The sequence below is a fragment of the Nannospalax galili genome, unplaced genomic scaffold, assembly GCF_000622305.1.
Source record: "Nannospalax galili isolate Female #2095 unplaced genomic scaffold, S.galili_v1.0 scaffold892, whole genome shotgun sequence".
Classification (NCBI taxonomy): Eukaryota; Metazoa; Chordata; class Mammalia; order Rodentia; family Spalacidae; genus Nannospalax; species Nannospalax galili.
The window spans coordinates 3,946,972-3,970,351 of record NW_008333311.1 but is presented as its reverse complement, the minus strand read 5'-3'; the positions used below and the strand labels follow the sequence as shown (position 1 = coordinate 3,970,351).

The following is a 23,380-nucleotide window of genomic DNA, read 5'->3' as shown; positions in this document are numbered from 1 at the left end:
ACACACACACACACACACACACACACACACACACACACAGAGTATGATTTCCTCATAAACACTCATACAGAGTTTATGAAAGTCCTATTCCACTAGCACTCACCAATGCAAATGGACTGTGTAAAGCAGTGGGCATACAGAGATGTGTGCACTTTCTCACTACTCTATAAATTTTCCTTCTAATAAAATGTGAATTGAATCATGTTACACAATTTTACCAGGACCTTATTCTCATTTTGTGTAGCACTTTATAATATCCAAAGTAAGCTAGACAGGAAGACCGAAACTTTTCAAGTATCCACATGTTTATTCAGAATTTGACACAAAAGAGAAAATATTGTTATGTAAATACTTTGCTGATACACAGAAGAAAATTATTTTAGAAGCAAAGGATGCAATTTCATAATTCTGCCTGTAGGAGGAGTGTTAGGCATCTAATAATTAGCCATTTTGCACAAATAGAAAAAGATTATTTTCTACAAATAGAAAAAGATTTATTTTCTACAATATCTTAATTGTGTTTTAGGGTAAAGTTTTATGTTAAAATATAATAATAAGTCATATTTAGGTATTTCTCCTTCTTCTTCTTCTCCTCTTTCCCTAATTCCCTAATCTTTATTTAGCTGGGAGACTCATCTCTGCTGAATCAGACTATAACAACATGATAAAAGAAGTTCTACCAACTGTAGAGCAAGGTGTGATGCACAAAGTGATGAGTGTAGCATAAGATTCAGCCATAAAGGGTTGGAAAGATGACTCAGCTGAGTTTGGTTCCCAGCACCACGTGGGCAGTTCACAACTGCCTGTATCTCTAGATTCAGAAGATTCAACATCCTCTTCTAGCCCCTACACTCACATGCACATACACATACATGCAGGGACACACATACACATAATTAAATTCCTATGGGATACATTGGTGGAGGCCTTCCCAAAACCATTTTGCCCTTCTTCTCCCTTAATAGAATTCTTGCTCAGCTCTGGCATCTTCAGCCTTCAGGAAGAGGGCATCCATCCTCAGTTCCAGGGAAGGGTCTTGTTAGTTAAGGAAACAACTGTTCCAGGTTGGACACAGATGCTCTATTAGGACACTCAAACCCAAAGAAAAGAATTTTGGTATATGCTGGGTAGGTCTCCCTTTCCCACATATACATGTCCCTCTCCATGTCACTAGGAATGAGTAAGAAAGGATCCAATTTTCCTGGAAGCCATTTTATGAGGATGAAAAGAACCATATTTAAGGTGAAGTCAAAATGTGAAAAGTATAGCCCAAACTATAAAACAAACTTCTTTACCACCCTCTGCTTATCTCTCTCGCACCCTACTTAAATATGCCTGCTACCCTGCCTTCCCTTCCTCCTTTCTGCCTTCTTTAGAAGTTTCCAGTTCATATGGTTTCCTTAACCCCTCTGATCAAAATTAGTAACACTATAGTTCTTTTGTGCATATACCACAATTGCAATATTCAGTTTTAAGTATCTGTTTGATTCTCCAATAACCTAAACATCACTCAGCAATGGGCATGACAGCCTACTTATCCTGCATTCTGCAAAGAGTAAGCATTCCACAGGAAAGTATTTACTTGCTTGTCACAGGGTTTCACTAGCTCCACCGACTGACATCAAATTCTTGGTCTCAAGTGATCTACTGGTCTCCGCCTACCAAATGCAAGGGACTACAGTGTACGGTTCCAATGAGAGATCCAGGAACTGAATGACAGATAGCAATGCCCAAGGAAACTGCTGAGCAGTGTTAACATATGGAAAATATAATGTATTAAATGAGCTTGTAAATACCTTTCAATTGTCTCAGCCAAGATGGATCTCAAATCTTTGAAACTTCAATAGAAATTAAGAATGAATCTGAATTTCTTTTGTCTCCTTCAAGTAAGCTCAAAGTCAAACCTGCAGAAGCTAACTTTTTCACTATTACTTTATTTCAACTCAAAAATGCATCTTGAGGCTTTTTATTTCTGAGACTTTGTTGCTGCTGTTATTATTGTTTTGGTATTTTCTTGCTTTTTAAGACAAAGTCTTGCTAAGTAGCCCAGGCTGGCTTCTAACTCAGAATCTTCCTGCCTCAGTTTCCCAGGTGCTGGGATCCCAGGCATGCTCCACTTTTCTGGCTCCTCTTCAGTGTTGGTAACATCTCTTTAATCTCCATGTAGTACATGTCTTTTGGGGTAACTGAACTTCCCACAAAGCTGCTTCTTAGTAGACACTTCCTTCTACCTCAGTCCTTCAAGTCACTCAACTTCAATGATCTTATTAATAACATTGGGAGAGCCTTCTCCCTCTGTTACAGCTGAGCAAAGCCAGGTCCCTCCCCAAGAAACTCAGTAATTAAGACTAGGAGACTCCACTGCACTCTGAGCTTGTCTCCTGAGTAGGTTAATTATATTATAGAATTCATCAATTAAAATGTATAGCAGATTTCCATTGTTTAGTGAAGTTATACAGACAGAAATTTAGAAAAGTTCTGATTCCAGAAAAGATTCACCCTCTTCAGTCTCCAGCTAGAAGGGAAATAAGTTTTAAGGAAACAAAGGAATTGGTGACTAAATTTTAAATGTTCAAAAGTATATTAATAATCTTTCTAGTAATTTTTGCCTAAGACAATTTCCATTTTCCCTAGCAAAAAGCTAAATTCATTCTTATTTTACACAATGAGTTTAAACTCCTAGTTCTACAAATTCAACTAAAATCAGCAGTTTAGTGCTTAATTTTGACCTAACCAGCAGGGGTCAGAGTCAGAACAAAATCAACCTCAAGAAACAATCCACAGAAAAACAGCAAGATCTCAAAAACATAGGTCCCTTTCAAACAATGCCTAATAAGTGTTACACTCTGAAAGAGGGCTAACATACTGATATTTCAATAAAAGTAGCACAATAAAAGGTAACTGATAACGCTGGAGCTGGCTGCAGTAGACCACAGGAGCACAAAAACAGCGTGTTGGCGCTGTAGGAGCTGCCCGAGTTCGGCTAAGATACAGGTTCCATGTGCTTTTTAAAGTGGTGAAGTTATATCCTGAAAATAACTCACTCGTTACTTCAGTCTTTATCCCGGCAAGCTTCAGCAGAGGCTCCACCTTCTCATAATAGACTTGGACAGATTCTTTTTTGTGACTCTCAGGGTTAAGGAGGATTTTTAAAGCCTTTGGTCTACTCGTAAAACCTAAAATGGAAATAACGTTAGACTGTCAATAGACTGCCACACACAGATTTAAATAGCATTTGCTTTGTGTTCTAAATTTTTCTTGAGGGTGGCTTGATTTTAAATCATTTACTTTCCTAGGAGTGAAGCAAGATGTTTTTTCCTCTTCAGATGAATCATGTATTATAGCAAGGCATTTTATTTATGAAGGAAGGTATAAATAAAAGCAACTGGTAAATATTAAGCAATCCTCATATATACTGGCCCAATCCCAGATGATGCAGCAAGCATTACAGTGGAATTTCCTTCTGGCCAAACGTAAAAGGCTGCAATAGATATAAAGGCGCATTTCCTCTCCTTAGATAAAAATCTTTATTACTAGAGCTGGGCACTCAGTGACCCCAGGACTACTGATGCCTGACCTACCGATGACCCCAGGGACAAAATGGAGCAAACAGGGATGGGTCACTGTCATCAACCAGAGCAGTGCATGTTGGTAGCTAAAAGGAGGTTTTAGGTCAGAGTTCAAACCAGAAAAAGAGTCAGGGAAAAAGCACTTTTCTCCTGGGAGCTGGGAAGGCACCTCAGAGGGGAGCAGGAATGGTGCCGCCTCACAGTTGGGACTGAGATTTGATACTGCAATTTTCTGGGCTTGCAAGATGCTTAGCACTGAGAACCTGGTTGGAGCAGGTGCAGAGTAAATTTCTGTTGTTAGGAAGGGGCAGGAGCCAAAAGAAATCGTTTCTTTTATGGTAAGTTGCTGTCACAGGCCCACGTTTCAAGGTTACAAAGGCAGTTATAAACATCCATGTTTTCCATGTTTAACAAAACCATTACTAAAGATAAGTAAATAAATATCCATTTATATCATACTGGGTGTTGCATGCCTCAGTAGGGAGAATATTTAATCTCTTATCATATTTGATACAACAAAAATGTTTCACCAGCACATACTATTTTGAATCCAAGGAGAGAGTTTGGGATGTGAAAAGAACAAAGCCGTGCTGAATTCCTTGTACCTTTCCCAGAAACTTGAGTAGAAGCCTCATCAACCTCCCAGTCACCCAGGCTGAGATGCCACCCAGGCCCAAGTCTTGACTTTTTCCAGTTTCTGTATTTGAATGAGCACCCAGAATCCCACACTGGGAACTGCCTGCTTGCAGGCCTGGCTCATCTGTCCCTGTCCTCTTCTGGTTCTAGGGCCGAGGCACCCCACCCTCAGTGCTTCCCCTAGTTTACATACTCTGGAACTGCAGCTCCTGCCAGTGCTTCACTGTTCCAAAGCTACCGCCGCTCCTCACAGCCTGTGGATACTGCCCAAGTCCTTTAAAGTGGCCATCAGAGACCTCTCCTCCCATCCTGTGATGGTTTGGGTGAGAATGTCCCCCATAGGCTCCAGGTATTTGGACATTTTGTCCCAGTTGGTGGTGCTGTTTTGGGGGGTCTTGGAAGCTGTGGCTGTGCCTGTTCTACTCCACATTCTCCTATTACCTAGTCCTTGTTCCATTTGTACAAAAACCTCTGATGAAACATCCTGGACTTCTACTAACCAATCCTGATTTGATACAAAATGAGATACATGACAGTAATGTATCACCCTGTATTGACGTTTTGAAACACTCAACCCAATGGTTTACACTGACACTAAACAAATGACAAGGAGGAAAACACTGTCTTAGAATAGCAGCAGATATGTACGGAATTACAGAGCGGGGAAAATTTTACTTTTAATCATCTGGCGACAATCAATTAGCAACAAACTATTTATATATTCCTAAACTCTGTCCCTTTAAAGGACACTAAAGCAAGGATAACTAAACATAATGCATGATTCTGGATCAGGTAAGAATACTGTAGCCAAGGCTAAACTGCTATTCTTTAACAAAGAATGACTAAGCAGGTAAACATCTGGATTGCTTTTATTAAAATATGACGAAGACAGAAAATGGCTTTAAATTTTAGACACCAACAGTCAGGTAGAATGTCCTGTTCACATTTATTTTACCTGGTACATTTACCAGAAGTTTCTCTTTCATTTTGTAAACAGAGACTGTCCCAGTAAAGTTGCTGTTATAAAATATGACTTATTTCCCTGTGTTTTTACATTCTTTAATTTATTCACAATACCTGCATGCCTACTGTGAGTCAGGCAGGGGCATAGAATCTGAGGCTTCATTATTGAAACCTCCATCCTTACAAAAGTGGCATTTTAAGAGCAGGAGACAAACAAATAAGGGAGATCAGAGCAGGCCAAATGGTATTCCAAGGGACAGAAATGAAGCTCAGCTGTGGCAGAGGGAGGATGGAGATGAGGGTGACTGCCTGGCAGGGAAAGTCAGGTTCCCCAAAGACTTGCAGGTAGTTTCAGGTACTCCATATTTTGTGGAGTAGGAGAAGCGTGGTGAATTTTGAGCAAAGCAGCAACATAACCTTAAGTTTCAAAAGGCTCACTCTGACTTCTATGTAAGAAGAGAACACAGGAGGGCCCATGGGAGGACAAAGTCAGCATGGTTGGTAACGTTCTGGTGGGAGATGATTGTTCTCAGACTGGAGTGTGTACAATAGAAATTACAACAAAAAAACAGATTCTGAATATATTTTTGAGAGTAGAACTGGCCAGATTTTTGACCCTTTAGATACAATGCTTGAAAGAAAAGTGCCACTGAGTAGGTGGCTAGAGATGGGGAAAATGGGGACATGGTGGCAAAGTGACTGTGATCTCAGTGGGGCTAAAGGATTTGGGGAGGGAAGAGTCAGGTGGGTTAAGAGGACCAAAGGGAACAGGAAGGATGCTTAAAATCTAAACTGAGAGAGTTGTTGGTGATGAAGATGCAAAGACAAGAACCCTAACAGGTTCTATATGATGCTGATATGCTCTGAGATATTTTTAAGAATTGTTGTTACCAGGCGTAGTGGTTCATCACTATAATCCAACATCCAAGAGGCCAAGTCAGGCAAGTTTAGAGCCAACCTGGATCACATACAGAGTTCCAGGACAGCCAGGGCTACATCATGAAACCCTGTAATAAATAGCAGCAATAATGGAAAATTGTGGAATGTGCCAAGATCTTTGAAAGAAAAGAAACCTAAGATTACCAGAGCATGTGTAAAAACACATCAAATTATATCCAGAGTAGCATGACCATGAGTGACCTAAATTAGAAAGGTGCTTTTGTCTTCAAGAGGTCAAAATAATAGACTAGTCATTTGAACAGAACGGCATCAAGCAGTGCGAGGTAGAGATGCCTGATGGCTGTGTATCAATGCTGAGAAATTTTAAGGATAGAAATAGAGATATGGAAGGAAGGCATTGCAGCATCTCCAGGGATGGGGGTGAATGGTTCAGAAAGCAGTCACCTCAAAAAAAGACTGCAGGGGGAGCTGTAGGCTCTTGGGAAAGCTGGGTCTCTACTAAAGCAAGAATGAATCCAAATATTTGGATAAGTAGTTCAATCACCTTTATTAGAGGTGGAGTATTCATTGCAGAGGGAAAAGCAAAGTAGTGTTTGGAGTTGAAGAAAGCAGGGAAGTTTCACGTTAGTAATGCACAGAATGCTAGAGGGATGGGGTACCCAGTGTCATGGTATGGATGGAGTTGTTTGCAGTTCTGGCTGGAGAATAGAGCAGGGTTGGGAGGGCCTGACCCTAAGCACATAGAATTCTAAGAACTTCTTTCTCCAGCTAGTGTCAAAACTAGGGAGTGAGTATTGTTGTGTAAGGCTAGAGGGTCTTTATAACCTCTTTCCCACTCAACAGCCTAAAACTGAAGCCATATCTGTGTGAAGCCCTAGGCTATGCTTGCTTTCCCACCAACTGACCTCAGTGGAAATGTGTATTTGAGGACCATTCACATGACTGTTTTGTATCTAAGTGAAAGCATAAACAAGAGACAAAATTCATAATCTCCTAAATCTGCTGCCAGGACACCTAGTTTCCCTCCTGGGAAACAAACCCTGATAGATAAGGCTTTATCCTTCCAGAAATAGTTTACACATATAACAATATGCATGTATAATTTATTTTTTCAAATGGATAGAAACATCTCTATATGCCATTCTGCATCTTGGGATTTTTTTTCTTTTATTATACTGATTTTAAAGATGATTTCAAGGCCAGTGAAATGACTCAGTGGGCAAAGGCTCCTGCCACCAAGTTTGATGGCTTAAATTTGATCCCTGGGACCCACATGGTGGAAGGAGAGACCTGACTCCTCCAGGTTATCCTCTGACCTCCACATTCACACATTCACATGCCCATGTATATGCACAAAACAAGTAAAAATGTAATTTCTAAAAATATAACTACATATCACCACATAGAATGCTAACTCTCTTTAAACCTGCCTTGTTTTCTTTTATGTAGATGGACACGAATTTAATTAATCAGCCCTTGATGACTATTTAGATTGTTTTCAATCTTTCCATACTTCAAGTAATGCTCAGTGCACCCTATCAGCATCTATTTGATGCAATATAGACAAGCTACGAGATCAACTTTAAGAAGCAGACTTCACTGGATCAAGGGCATGAACTCTTGAGAATTCTATCATGTGCTATCAGGTTTTTGGCTATTAAAATAATTTCAGAGTTGGGACTAGAAAGAGTGGACGTTAACAGCAACTTCCTACTTCTCACTCTGCCTTTTACAAGCTGTAAAACCGGACTACTTGTCTTGCTTGTTAAACTTTTCCTCATTTTCTTTGCCTGCAAAAATAAAAGTATGTTCTTTATGAGGTAATTGCAAGAACTGTATCAATGCATGGTGATTAAAAGAGTACTTGGAAGCACAGTACTCAACAAGTTCACCTGCTTTTATTACCAATTTACATTTACCAGGAATGAAGAAAGTTTGTTTTCTTAAACCATCATAAACATAAATTCAGTGTATTTTAAGTTTTCTAATCTTGGATGAATGAGTCATAATTAAAATTTTATCTCATTCTAATTTCGATTTAAAATTCTCTTATGAGGGAGGTTGGGAATCTGTGTAAATGTTTAAAAGCTATTTTTATTTTTCCATGAACTAGCACTTCAAACTTTTTTCAAATTTCTTCTATGCATTTTAGTTCTTATATTAGTTACAGCAATACCTTGGCCTGTAAGAAAATTATGCATGCTTATTATGAGTTAGAAACCCCTTTTTCACAGTGTTATTTGTCTTGGATTTTTGTTTCTGGCATTTTCTCCATGCTGAAATTTCTTATTTTTATGTAGTTACTATTGAATTTGCCTAATATTTCTTTCATGGTCTCTTCATCTTATGTCATATTTTAAAGTCCTTTAAAACTTAAAAACCTCTATTTTTCTTCTAATATTGTTGTGGTCTCAATTTCATGTTTCAAAAATCCTATCTGAAATTTATTCCAGTAAAAGGACTAAAATGGGAATTTGACTTTAATTTTTTTCCATTTCGCTCTCCACCTTGCATCATTCATTAGCTGGTTAGTCTTTCCACACAGATTATATTTTGTTGTGCTTTGTGATTCCTTTGTTGTTGTTGTTTTTCTTTTCATTACTCTACTATTTTGTGCTGGAGATTAACCCAGGGCCTCATGCACATTAAGCATGGGCTTTCTGCTAAGCTCAAGCCCAACCTGCACCCCACAGGGTTCAGTTCTACTCTCAAATGCACAAACACCTGAAAGTGTTTGTGTCTCCAAGCTGTCTAGTATGAAATCTGTGCATTTACCCATATGTCAGAAACGTTTTGGTAGTTGATGTTGCTTTACATACTAAAAATTGAAAGTAGGGTCTTATACATACTACATGCTTGCTTGAGCTATACTACCACCCCATGCATGGTCATTAAAATTAATTTATCTAACATCGTAAATTATCCTGGTATCTTAAAGGATTCCATTAAACATAAATTATCCTAAGAACAAACACTTAGGGTATTCAATTTCTTTTATTCGAAAATACATTTTCCTGTATAACTGATTATTCTATATCCCTCAGTATCATATTAACTGTTTTCAGATAAATGTTGAATAATTCAAGGTTTTTCATTTTTTCTGCTGTTGCTGTTCATATGTCTTTTCCCTTAATTCATCTCCTTACTGGCTATTGGTTACATAAATAAGAACTATTGATTTCTATACATAATCTTTTCCTTTAATCCTCTTTTCATGAGAAGTTTCCCTTTCATCTAGTAGGTTTTCTAAGTTAACATTATTTTTATCATCCATGATGATCATTTCACATTTCTCTTTTCCAACTGTTGTAAATATCCACTTTCTTCCAGGGTCTATTTGCAGTGCTGTGTCCCATCGATAGAATATGTCTACCAGTACTAATAAAGGCAAGTTCTGTCAACTCTAGCGTTTCTTAAGGATGCCTTGAAAGATTTTTCACAGATGCTTTTAAATCAAATACACGTTATCATGCTGCTAACACATCGATCTAATCTGACTGTATTAGCTTCTGCTTCACATTCATAAGTAAGACTGGTCAAGAGTTTTCTTTTTTTGAACTTGTGCTATCATGCTGATAACAACTTCATGCAAGCTCTATAAATAAAATTGAGTTTTACAACTTTTCCTTGGCAACATTATTTCCTCTAATAATCAGAATTAATGAAAACCCTTGCCAGCATAGCAATTTCTTTTTTATTCATATGTTGGTTCATATATTGGCATGTGATCCAATAATGGCCCTTTGCTGTAACATCCCATTGTATTAACTAACTGTCATATTCCCATGTGAAAATATTCTTATACTAAAACTTGTAGGTTATAAGAGTTCAAAATCACATAAACAGGAAGCAGAAATCATTGGCTATAAAGGTAAGCTATAACACTACTACTTTTTTGGGGAGTTGGGGCAGAGGTTGAGACAGGGTTTCACTATACAGCTCTGATTGGTCTAGAACTTACTACATGGATCAGGCTGGCCTCGAACTGACAATCATAGACCACAGAGGCTGTTGGTTTTGGAAATAAAAAACTACTGTTAATGTAACAAATTTCTGTCTCCTTTGTAGAATACAGTATGGTGTAACAGGTACATGATAAGGCTAGTAAATACAATTGCCTCACTTCTTTTGATATGAATGTATTCCTTATCAAAGGCTGTACTATAAAAGGTATAAATGTACTGAACTAAGCCTTCAGGAGATCCACAGAGACTGGTATTGCTAGAAACAGGATAGACAGGAATGCAAACCCATATTTAGACCATACATCAGAATAATATACTGACCTTACACAAGAGATGGGCTGCAATGGCATCAATCTGCCACCAAGTGGCCATCCAGTTCCTCTAGGTTGTAGTACCTTATGAAGAACTGAAGGCATATATGAATGCAGTTAAGGATGATGATCTCTGTATTAGTTACTTTTCTGTTGCTGTGATAAAACATCATGGACAAGGCAACTTATAGAAGGAAGAGTTTGTTTTGGCTTACAGTTCCAGGGGGAGAGTCCATAATGATGGGAGAGGCATGGCAGAGGATCACCAGAACAGAAAGCTGAGAGTTCACATCTTTAATCACAAACAGGAAACAGAGACAGAAACTGCAAGTGAGACAAAGCCCAAGTCCCCCCGAGTGACATGCTTCTTCCAGGAAGGCCACATCTCCTAAATATTCCATGACCCTCCCTGGACAGCACTACCAACTTACCAAGTGTTCAAATATTCAAGCCTGTGGGGGACATTTCTCATTCAAAGTACTACATCCCACTCCCTGGCCCCCATAGGCTCATGGCATATCATAATGCAAAATGATTTAATCCAACTTTAAATGTCCCCATAATCTTTCATAGTTTCAACTTTGTCCAAAAATCCAAAGTCTCTTTTGAGACTTCACTGTGTCCCCTGTAAAATTAAAAGGACAAATTCTATACTTTCAACATACAATGGCACAGACTACATTCCCATTCCAAAAGGAAGGAATGGGATCAAAGTAAGGAAATACTGAACCAAAGCAAGACTGGAATGCAGAAGGGTAAACATTATATTCTATAGTTCCATGTCTGATGTCTGGGACTTTAATTCTGAAAGATTTGGATGGCTCTATCTCTTCAGTTTTGCTGCCTGCAACAGACATCTCTCTCTTGGGCTGCTTTTTGTCCCTGTAATGTTACTGTTCTTGGCAGATGTCTCAGAGCTCTGGCATCTCCAACATCTTGGGGTCTCCACTGCAACTCAGGCTTCACTTTCACACACAAAATGGCCTCTCCTGGCTTCCATGCAGGAACTCCCCTATCACATGTTTCCTGGCCTCAGCAGGCCTCTGGAACTGAGAGAAATGATACATGACCCCTTCAGTCTTGCATCTTGCATGCCTCCAAGGCCAGTGCCATGTGAATGACACTGGCTAGTTCAGCTGAAAGTTTGCGATGGACCTTTGCCCCCTTGAATCACATTTGTAACAGCTTTTGTATGTTATGGTCTTCTAGAAGCAGAAAACCCCTTAGGCTTTCTCTTTTCGCGAGTTAGAAACTTAGCTAGATGGGGCCTTGCCATGAGGGCACCTTTCTCATTACTGCAGTGTAGAGCAGGAGGCTCTCCTTAATGATGCTGATCTCCTTAATAGTTTAAACCTCTCTTCCATCACAAGCTTCAGCTACATTAAATTTCGTAGTTCTCTTTTCCTCCCCAAACTGTACATATTCATGGCCCACTTTCTCTTTTTCATAGATCTGCATAAGGATCACCATTAATAACCAAACCACAGATTCCATGTCAGATGTCTTAAACTTTCTTCTGCCAAAGAAATTAGTCCATTACTTTTTAATTTAGTCTTAGACAAGTTCTTAGGATAAGCATGTATGTCAGCCAGCCAGTTTCTTTGCCAAACTATCACATGAATGGCCTCAGTTCAGTTGCCATTAGATGTTAGAGACCTCACCCCCACACACACCTGAAATGGCAGGCGCCTAGTCTTTACCTACATTAATCCTGGAACTGTAGTCTTCCAGCATCCCACTAGACATTAAGCTCTCCTTACAGCTTTCAACTGCCTTCCTAGTCCAAAGTTCCCAAAGTCTTCCACATTCCTCCAAAACCCAGCACAGTCAGGTTCTTCACAGCACCATTCACTCTCAGTTACCAACTTTAGTAGTTATGTTTCTTTTGCTGTGATAAAACCCCACGAACAAGGGAATGTATAGAAGAAGAGTATATTTTGGCAGGATTCCAGAAAGAGAATCCATAATGATGGGGAAGGGATGGCAGGAGGTGAGCAGAGCAGGAAGCTGAGATCTCACATATTTAACCACAAATAGGTAGCACAGAGAGCAACTGGAAGTGGGGCAAAGCTATAAAATTGCAAAGCCTTCTCCCAATGACATACTTCCTCCAGCAAGGCCCCAACCCTAAACCTCCAGAAACAGGATCACCAACTGGGCATACAGTGTTCAAATATTTGAGACTATCGGGGACATATCTCATTCAGACCAACACAGATTCCAATCAGTCTTGGTAATCAGAGGTATTTAAATCTATGTTGTTAAATCTATATATTTTTCCCATCTCTGCATCAATACCATTTTATTTATAATGCAAGCCCTGGTACTTCATTGCATTGATGGAGATTCACTTCTGTTAAATGCAATATGTTATCTATTTTCTTCCTTTAAACGAATTATTTTTGGTGAACATTTACTACAACACACATAATCTGTCCTTTTTTGTGAAAGTGTACTTTCTACCTCATCCTTTTCTCCAATCTTTTTCTTACAAGTTCTTGGCTGTTTGGCCAAGCTCATGACCACTGTCTATGCATTAATATATGCCAAATCCTCTGGCTACTGTTCCTTGGCAGTGAGTATGAGCTGTTTGAGATTGGGCTTGTCAGGAATGTGTCATCTCAGTTTCTCTGCTTTCTTTTAGGAACACATGAATTGGGTTGTGATTCTCTAGCAGCTCATTTTTGCTCTATCATGGAGAACTGTCTGATCTAATGCAATGGAAACTTCATCCTTTCGTTTGCTCTGGTCAGAAACATTAGCACATTACACTGAAAATTGCTGATTGCAAATTAAGCAGTTATTCTTCCTTTTAAATATGTACTGTATTTCTGAGCAGCTAAATAACCCAAGTTGCAGAAGCAATATCCTCTTTACAGAACAACACTAATGCAGATGAAATGACTGAACTGAAATCTCCATGTTGTCCCTCATTAATTAGATCAGACAAATAACCAATAAATCTCAAAACCATTAAGTGAAATATTTATTGAAAGCTAGATCCTCCTCTGAATCCTAAGAACCACTCGGTATCCACTTGATTTAAATGGAAACATTATAACAGAAGGATGGGATTGTCATCGCCTTAACTTGAGTATCAATTTTGCCTCACTAATAGTGGGATAATCATCATTACATGTCACAAAGCATGACATGCAGTACGTAGTACCACTTATAGTCTTATCCAAAATGACCAAAGCGAATCTGATTAAGCTTTTTATTGAATATCCAGCTTATATAGTACCATTTCTGTATTCAGAGAATAGAAGAACAGGTTAAATGTTACACAACGAAGCCATCAGGCAGCTGCACAGCAGTACTACTCAAAATGCAGTCGTAAAAATGACAGGCTGGTTACAAACTATAGAAATCATCCCTGAAAGAGTGATCTGCATCCTGATTCCCTATCAGCAATTTGGGTAACCTCTTCAGAGGATGGTGATAAGAATAGGAGGTAGGAATTGGCTAGGCAGTTAGGGTTAAAAAACCCCAAAGAAAAGTAGCCAGTTTCTTGGCTAAAAGTAAAAATGTCCTTGGGCCTCTAGCAACATACTCTGTTCCAAAGGCCAAAAATGTCAAACGTATTTGGGAGCTATTATCTAATCCCTAAAAGATTTTAGGGATACATCTTCAGAATGGGGACTGTTAGAGTAGCAAAAAGCCCCATTAAAAGAAAGAGCCGGGTGTGGTAGTGCACACCTTTAATCCCAGCCATGGGAGGCAGAGGCAGGCGGATCTCTGTGAGTTCAAGGCCAGCCTGTTCTACATAGTGAGTTCCAGGACAGCTGGAGCTACAGGGAGACCCTGTCTCAAAATGACCAAAAAAACACACAAAAAAAATACAAGCACAGAGAGAGAGAGAGAGAGAGAGAGAGAGAGAGAGAGAGAGAGAGAGAGAGAGAAAGCAGGAAAAAAGGAAGGAAGAAAAAGGTACACGAAGTTGTCAGAAAAAAGTGATGGGGAGTTAGAGGGGAGGAGTGGGCATGGATTTGATCAAAACAGCTATATGCATGTATGAAATTCTCAATAAAGTTTTTTTAAAGTTAAAAAAATTATTAAAAAATAAAACAAAAAGTTCACTTTAGACTGAGGTATTGATCAGTGGTAAAGCATTTGCCTAGAATTGTGTGAGTCCCCAAGTTAGACCCCCAGTGTGGAAAGTTTAAAAAGTTCACTTTGACTAGCAGTATAATTAGACCCTTTAATTTTAGTCATTCTGATGAGTATAGTGAGATAACATTGAAACTTCAACTTAGATTTCTGAGGTTGTTAGTAAATTGAGAACCTTTTCATATTCATTTTTTTATTACTGAGAATTCCCTGTTATCCTTTCTCAAGAAATGTCTGTTAAAATAGTCTACTTAAACCAATGGCTGTTGGGAAGTGCAGAGTCAACCTCATTTAAGAATGAGATTCTTGGTAATTTGACCAGGCTCCAGTGGATGAACCCACACCGAAGGGCATTTGGGGACACAAATTTGACTCTATAAGCATATCTATATGTATATACATATATATATATGAAATTGGTAGGCCTTAATATATATTAAATTATATATATAATATATAAAATTGGATGGGGTAGAGGGGAGTGAAGGGAGGGGATCTAAATATGGCCAAAATATATTGCATGAAATTCTCAAAAAAAATCAATAAAAAGCAGTCAAAAATAACATTCTGCCAATTTTCAATTGAACTTCCTGGCATATTAATTTTAAGGTATTCTTTATATATTCTGTATACATCTTCTTTACTGGATATATGTATTATTTACGCTTTGTTCGTAGTTATATTTTCATTAATGTCATGGGAGTCTTTAATATCAATTTTGTCCAATGAGCAGGTTTTCCCTTTATAGTTAGTACTACATGCCCAGTGTGGTGGTGCACACCTTTAGTCCCAGCATTAGGAAGGCGGAGGCAGGTGGATCTCTGTGAATTCCAGGCCAGCTAGGGCTACAAGGAGACACTGTCTCAAAAAGACACACACACACACACACACACACACACACACACACATATATATATATATATAACTGTTCTGTATGAAATACACAAAACTTCAATAAAAAAATAAATAAATCTTAGCCGTGCATGGTGGTGCACACCTTTAAACCCAGCACTCGGGAGGCAGAGGCAAGCAGATCTCTATAAGTTCAAGGCCAGCCTCGTCTACATAGTGAGTTCCAGGACAGCTGGGGCTACAGGGAGACCCTGTCTCAAAAGAAAGACCGAAAAAAAAAAAAAGAAAAGAAAGAAAGAAATCTTTACAAAAAAAAAAAAAAATGACAAGCTAGGGCTGGCAAGATAGCTCAGTGGTAAGAGCACTGGCTGCTCTTGCAGAGGACCCACATCCAATTCCCAACACGTACATGGTGGCTAACAACTGTCCATTTCTCTGGTTCCAGGGGGTCTGTTGCCCTTTTCTGACCTCTGTGGGCATTGCACAACATGGGAGTACTTATACACAGTCATTACACTCATACACATAAAATAAAAATAATAAGGTGAGATGGCTCAGCGGTTAAGAACACTGGTTATTCTTGCAGAAGACCACGGTTCAAATCCAAGCACCCACATGGCAGCTAACAACTGTCCATAACTCCAGTCCCAGGGGATCCGACAGCCTCTTCTGACTTCTGCGGGCATTGCATGATAATAATAAATAAATTTTAAAAAATTTTAAAAATAATAAAATATTTTTAAAAGAATGACAGTCCAGTTCTAGACCAGTAACCTATATTTAGTAAGCTTTCCAGGTGATTCTTACATACACTAAAATCTTTACAGAAATGTACAACAGATGGGAGAAAGAAATGTAATATAATTGACATGTATTTAATTAAATGAATGATTTTTCATTGGATGCTGGGTGATAAAAATTAATTGAAAAATACATTATAAAAAACATAGGAAAAATTTAATATGTAACAGAGAATCTGATGATACACAATTTGGGTAGATAATAGTATTTGGCTATTTGTGAAATGTCTAGTTTTAGAGATAAATTTAAAAGTGTTCAGAGTATTCAGGTAGAAATAATGTAATGTCTATAATCTACTTTATTACACATTGATATAACACTTAAAGAAAACATTGGAAAATAATAAGAACTTGTTTCACATCTGTTGTGGTGATAAACTACCCTGACCCAAAGCAACATAGCAGAGGAGAGGATTTATTTAGCTTGCAGTTCCAAGTTACAGTCCATTATTGCAAGAAAGTCATACAGGCAGGACCTTGAGACATTCATCACACCACATCCAGAGTCAAGGGCAGAGAGAAGCAAATACACCCATGCTTTCTAGGTTGCTTATGCTCAACTAGCATTCTTCACTCTTCTACAGTTCAGTGCCTACCCCAGGAAATGGTGCTGCCAATTTCAGGGTGGGTCTCCTGACTTCAATTATTAATCAAGACAACCTCCCACAGACATGCCACAGGCCAACCTGGTCGAGATAATTCCTCATTAAGACTCTCTTCCCAGATGATTCTGGGCTGTGTCAAGTTGAGAGTTCAAAGTAATCAGCACAGGTCCCCATATGATCTCCTTTGACATTTTCATTGCAGAAGAAACTTCATAAAGCAAACTGAAATCTGGCCGCCCCTTACCATGTTTCCTCCTTCCACTGACTTAAGTCACCATCACATGCCTGGCTCATTGGGTTTCCACTCACCTTGTCTCCTGCTTCAGCCTCTTCGTCCATCATACAGTCTACCCTACACCTAGCAGCCAGCATAGCCACTTGAAAATGAAGATATATCAGGAGACTGATCCCCATTTTTCTGAGAATAAAAGTCATACAATGCAACGCTGGTAAGGTTCTTTACAAACCATGCTACACTTATGAGCTAACCTGCTCTGCCCAGGGCTCTCCACTCTGAGTATGAAACTGTGCTCAAGTCTTTAACTTGCTGTTTCTTCTTCCTGGAGCATTTTCCTCAGATATTCACAGAATCCCCTTTCCATGTTATCCTCAACATTCTTCCAAAACTTCACAGTGGAAATCAACCCCAGCCACTCTAGCCACAATGACAAATACTTCCATCTCATTGCCTAGTGGTACATACTATCACCTGATGCCTTGGAAGTCTATTTACCTGACCTTTTTCAATTCTTCTTCTACCAGTAGGGCATAAACCCTTGAATCAAAAGTTTTGTGCAATAGTATTTGGCACACTCTTGGTCCTTTCTTGACCTCTTCTCTCTCTCTCTCTCTCTCTCTCTCTCTCTCTCTCTCTCTCATATGCATACATACATATACACTGAAATATTAGTCCTTGAAAGAACAAAAAGAGAAAAAGTATAAAACTGTAGTTTCAATCGCATTAAAGAAGCCAAGCAATTAATGTAGAAAAACCATAATCGGGAATACTTTTCAAATTGCTCTTGTATAAAACAGACAAAAGCATGAAGGATTTATATTGATTTCTAAAGTAAAATGAAAAGGCTAAGGCAAATACTTGATGAGGAAGCAAAGAGTTATGAGAAGCAGGTTTTGTGATAGACGTCTAATCCCTTTGGAAGAAGTATTAAGCATACAAAGGTAACAGCTTCTTCACTGCCAAGTTAAGCTTTAAAAACTGCAACTCAGTCCTGTCTTATGCCAGTTCCCTATATCTACACAGTTAGAGTCAGTAAAGATAGTTATGACCAAGAAAGTCTTTTCAACATTAAATTTATAGCACCACTGAAAATAAATACTGATCCTCTCATCAGAACTTAAATCAGTTGACTTTCCAGAAACAAATCAATAATGCAAGGCAGGCAGTAGAACTGAAGGACAAACGCAGCTTCTAATATACATGACACTTTGTTTTGCAAAGCAACCTCGATCTTCCTATCCTAGTCAGACTCAGCACGCTGTCCCTCAGCTCCATTGGGCATTCAGCCTTCACCATCTCACAAGAGAAAGGAAGATGCTGAGAAGCAGGTGGCCAAGAGGATGGCACTGATAAGCAACAAAGCCAAGACAAAATTCACCACTTACTGCTGCCAGATGATTTTGTAAGCCTATCTTCCACGAAAAGAACTGTAACAGCACTTAGACTCTGAAAATCAAGTTAGGTGGTAAGAAAGAGAAAGTCCTTTAAGTTTTAAGAAAAGGAATGACTCACAAGACAGATAACTGAAAAGGAAATAGGGGTTTGTTTTGCTTTGTTTTAATGAGAAAACAGGTATGTTTTCTGGACTGAACAGAAACATTCTCACACAACATAGACATATAAAGATATTATAGGATTTACATCAAACTAGCTACAAAGAACACTTTTAGGATTTTTTTTTATATATATGCACACACACATAAAGCTATATACTGAGATACCCAAATCCCCATTCCTTGAAAAAAAATGAATTTCAAAGTGGCAGTGATCATTTATTCATAACTACACAATAGTATAAGCATGTCCCCCAAAAGAGAACCCAAGATTTAAATAGAAGCATGATTCAACATTAATATGCAACTGACTTGGTTCTCAGTCCCTTGGTAACCTCTCAATTCATGCTCTGTAGTAGAGACTTTTTTAGTGCACCAGTTTGCAATGAACCAGCAGTGTAAAACAGAATGGCCAACTGTTCCTCTGTTAGTAACAAATGTGCTAATATGTACTAGTTTAAACTTGATCTATCAGTGAGGCAATGAACCATGAAGGGTGGGGGTTAATCAGGGTGTTCTCCAAACAAAAGCTCAGGAGAGTGGCAGGGACGCCACTCCCAGACTCACATCTGTGCTGTTTTCAGCACACTGCGATGGAAATGGCACAGTGTTCATCACAGTTAAGAGCCCAGAATCCTGTCATAGTCTGAGTGTATTCATAAGTATTTCACACAGGAAAGCTACCAAATTGCTGCAAAGATAAAGCCCAAACAGGAGAAACAAACTCCTCAGCTAACCATAATTCTTAGGAGCTATTAATAGTGAACTGGTCTAAGTTAATGTGTAACAATGATGGTAAAAGCCTTTCACATAAGATCTATTTCCCAACAGAGCTCAGAGGTTGTAATATTTTATCTTAGGTGACTTATATTCAGATGCATTGATTTCCCTTTATGGTCACATAAACGTATATGCATGCTGATCTGTACTACAGATATAAATAATTCTTAAAGTCACAATCTAGATAAAGTAAAAACAAATTCACATGCAGTTTGCCAATGTAAATAAATCTCTATTTCTAACTGCTAACACTGAGGGAACAGCAATTAGTAGAAGGGATCACCTGCTAGTGAAATAATCACCTCAATTCTTCAGTATTTAAATAATAAAGGAACCAACACTGGTTAGATAAAGAGTGAACAAACAGGAAAGCAGGAACAGATGAGGAAGAAATTTACTCAACAGATCAAATTAATTTTGCCATTTTGAAATGATTTTTTTAAATTGAAAAGCCACCGATAGGATCAGGTAAGATAATTAACACTTAAATTATGATTAATGTCTCAAAAATCTAATTTGATGACATTGAATCACTCCAAAAGTAGAAAATTGTAAAAATAACAGAGGATAATATCATGAATATATTTTAATAATTTCATCCAATTATAAGGATTTATCAAAGTAGCCTCTCTGGGTCATAGGAAATGATTTTTTTATGGGGTGTGACTTTAAGAGTAAAGTTTTCAGCTATCTGCAGGCCCTCAAAGGCTTCTGCACAGCAGTGGAACCAACGCGAGAGTAGAGAGCGGCATACGGAACAGGAAAATCTTTGCCACCACCTGTACATCAGAAAGGGGGTTAGCATCCAAAAGGAAGAACAAACCCTAAAAATTAATATTCAAAAAATACTCCAATAATAAATGGGCTCCTGAACTAAATGCACGGCTATCAAAAGAAGAAACACAAATGGCTAACATTTTTTAAAATTCTTCAAAATCCTTAGCCATCAGAGAAATAATTCAAATTGCAGTTCAGTCGTAGGATGCTTACCTAGCTACCTGTGAGGTACAAGCTCTCGATTTGATTCCTAGCACCAAAAAGAAACTAAAAATGTGTGTTCATGTTTAAGAGACAGTAAATGTGATTGGATATCTAAAAAAGACATTAAAGAAAGAAGTGTGGGAGAAACAGAAGTTAAAGAGACTGTCCCCCTCCTCGCAGACTCATGGGGATTCACAAAACACATAGTTATTGCAGTGCCTTAGCCCCAAGGAAATAAATACAGAAATTACACATGTAAAAGGGAGAGTAGTATATTTAGAACTCAAATTTCCTTAAGCAGCTTCTATGTGAAAGCAGAAATGAAAACCAAGAATAAGGGCTCCCTTAAAAATTACAATAAATGTATTTCATTTTAAGAATTCTACAAACTAAGTTATACCCGGTAATTAGAAGAAACTTCAGGGCCTTTAATATCTATATCAATGAAAATGAATTTCCAAATTCAAAATTTAGAGAACAAACAGAAAAATAAACCAAAAACATAGGTAAGAAAGAATGTAAAGATGAAAGTAGAAATAATGACGTGGAACAGAAATGGAGAGCATGAAATTGAGAAATATGTCGCCCTAGGTCAGTTAAGCATTTGCCTCAGATGCTAGCCCTCAGGAGGCGGGGACTGCAAGACCCTGAATAAAAAGTCTGCAGGACTACATAACCTGTGTCACACCAAAAGGTCCTAGTTCTTGGAGGAAAAAAAAAAACAAAAACAAAAACAAAATCCATTAACTAATTTAAATAATGATATAAATTAAATAATAATAAAAATAAACCATTAATTGAATCACTGAAATGGAAAACATAATATACAACATAATTAATAAGGAGAATATTCATTCAATAAAAAAAGTAAAATTTGAAAACAAAATGAAACAGACCATTTCTTGGGAAAATATACACGTTGAAAAAAATAGCTCAAAAAGTTCAGTTTGGATAAAATACAGAGTAAGACTCTACCATCTATGAAAGCACCAGGCAGAGATGTTTTCCCACGGCACTGGGGCAAACCTTGAGAGAGCAGACCATCCAATGCTATAAAAAAATGTTTCAAAGCATAAAAGGCAAACACCTAAGCCCTTTTAATTAAGCAAGTGTAGAACCGATATTTAATCCCAATGAACAGCACAAGGTTTAAGCATTTACAAATTTCAATATTCATTCCCAGAGAAGGGAAGAGGATCGAGGTAACAGAAGAGGAATGGCTTCTACCATAACTGATGGAATATGCCCATCTATCCCATAGTGGTCAGCAAACAAACTGGATGGGGAACATAAGGCGCATTACCTTCTCCATAGGAAGAAGGCAGGGGTGTTTATTATCTTCCGTGAGACTTCTCTTTCTTTCATTTTTTTTGTGTGTAATTTTTATTGAATTTTTGTGTATTTCATACTCCCTCCCCCCTTCCCCCATGGAACAAACAGATTGTTTTATTATGGGTTTTAGGTGATACAGTAGGATTACTCTAGCACACGTAGTGGGGCAGCCCAAACTAGTGACTATTGGAATCAGTACAATTACTGATTTTACATGAACAAATTGTATCATACACAGCATCTTAATCATCTTTATACCCGCTTCCTCGACGGCACTCTCCCATAGCGCCCCCCCACACACCCTGGATTTCATGCATTCTGTCATTTTAAGGCCTCTTTTTAGTGGAGATTTGGCTCAATTTCGCTAATCAAAAGTTAACAGAGGCATGCTGCCTGCTATAGCTTGGATCTTAAATGCTCCTGCCTGACTGGTGTCTGTGGCCCAAACACTTGGTCTCTAGAGTTACTTTATTGGGAGATGGAAGAACCTTTTGCAGGTAGAGTTTTGTGACCTGTACTTACATCACCTGAACTATGTTCCTGAGCCCTGGTGTCTCTCTCCCTTTGTTGTTTTCTGTATGTGAGGCAAGGCTGTTTGCCCCACCACACACTCCCACCACAATGTGCTGCCTCACAAGCCCCAAATTAATGGGGTTAACTGATCATAAACAGATCGTCATCATAGTTTAAAAGTCTCCAAAACATCTGTGACCTGTACTTACATCACCTGAACTATGTTCCTGAGCCCTGGTGTCTCTCTCCCTTTGTTGTTTTCTGTATGTGAGGCAAGGCTGTTTGCCCCACCACACACTCCCACCACAATGTGCTGCCTCACAAGCCCCAAATTAATGGGGTTAACTGATCATAAACAGATCGTCATCATAGTTTAAAAGTCTCCAAAACATCGGTTAATTTAACTACATAGCTTTTTTAATAAAAAAAAAAAAAAAAAGGTTCATAGAAAAACCACTTTAAGAAAATTCAAGAGAGGCTGGAGAGATGGCTCTGTGGTTAAGACCACTGGCTATCCTTACAGAAAATGGGGGTTCAATTCCCAGCACCCACATGGTTGCCAAAAGCATCCTCCATTTTCCAGTTTCAACAGATCTGATGCCCTCTTTTGACCACCACAGGCATTGCATGCATGTGGTACATCTACATACATGCAGGCAAAACACTCGTATACGTAAAAACAAACTGGGTTCAAATCCCACATGGCAGCAAACAACTGTCTGTAACTCCAGTCCCAAGGGATCCGACAGCCTCTTCTGACCTCCTCCAGCACTGCACGACACGGATGCACTTACCTACATGCAGGCAATACATGCATACACATAAAATAAAAAAATATATAAATAAAGTTAAAAATAAATAAGTCAAAAAACTTTTAAAGAAAAATTTCAATAGACAAATTATACACTGGGAGAAAAATATTTACAGGATATATTACCAAAAAGAAAAAAAGGCTTATATTTCTTTCTTTAAAAAGTTTATCTATTAATTTTATCTTATGTCTGAGTGTAGTGCCTAAATGAATGTAAGTGCACCTGTGTCATGCAATGCCACAGAGGTCAGAAGAGAGCATCGGATCCTCTGGAACTGAAGTCATGAATCGTTGTTAGTCACCACATGGGTGCTGGGAATTGAACCCAGATACTCTGCAAGAGTAGTCAGTGCTCTTAACCACTGAATCATCTCTCCAACCCCATGTATTTTTAAGACACATAAAGAACTTCTACAACTTGACCAGTCAACATGGCTAAAATATTATACCAAATAAGCAAG

General features: G+C 38.4%; 1 protein-coding gene across 1 annotated transcript in view; it reads right to left on the bottom strand.

The window, feature by feature from the left end:
- Positions 1 to 23,380, bottom strand: part of Cerkl (ceramide kinase like) — a 130,244-nt gene that overhangs the window by 42,972 nt on the left and 63,892 nt on the right. The window contains exon 3 of the mRNA XM_008827963.3: positions 3,045 to 3,176. Coding sequence (XP_008826185.2) covers positions 3,045 to 3,176 — 132 coding nt within the window. The remainder of the gene's footprint in view (positions 1 to 3,044; positions 3,177 to 23,380) is intronic.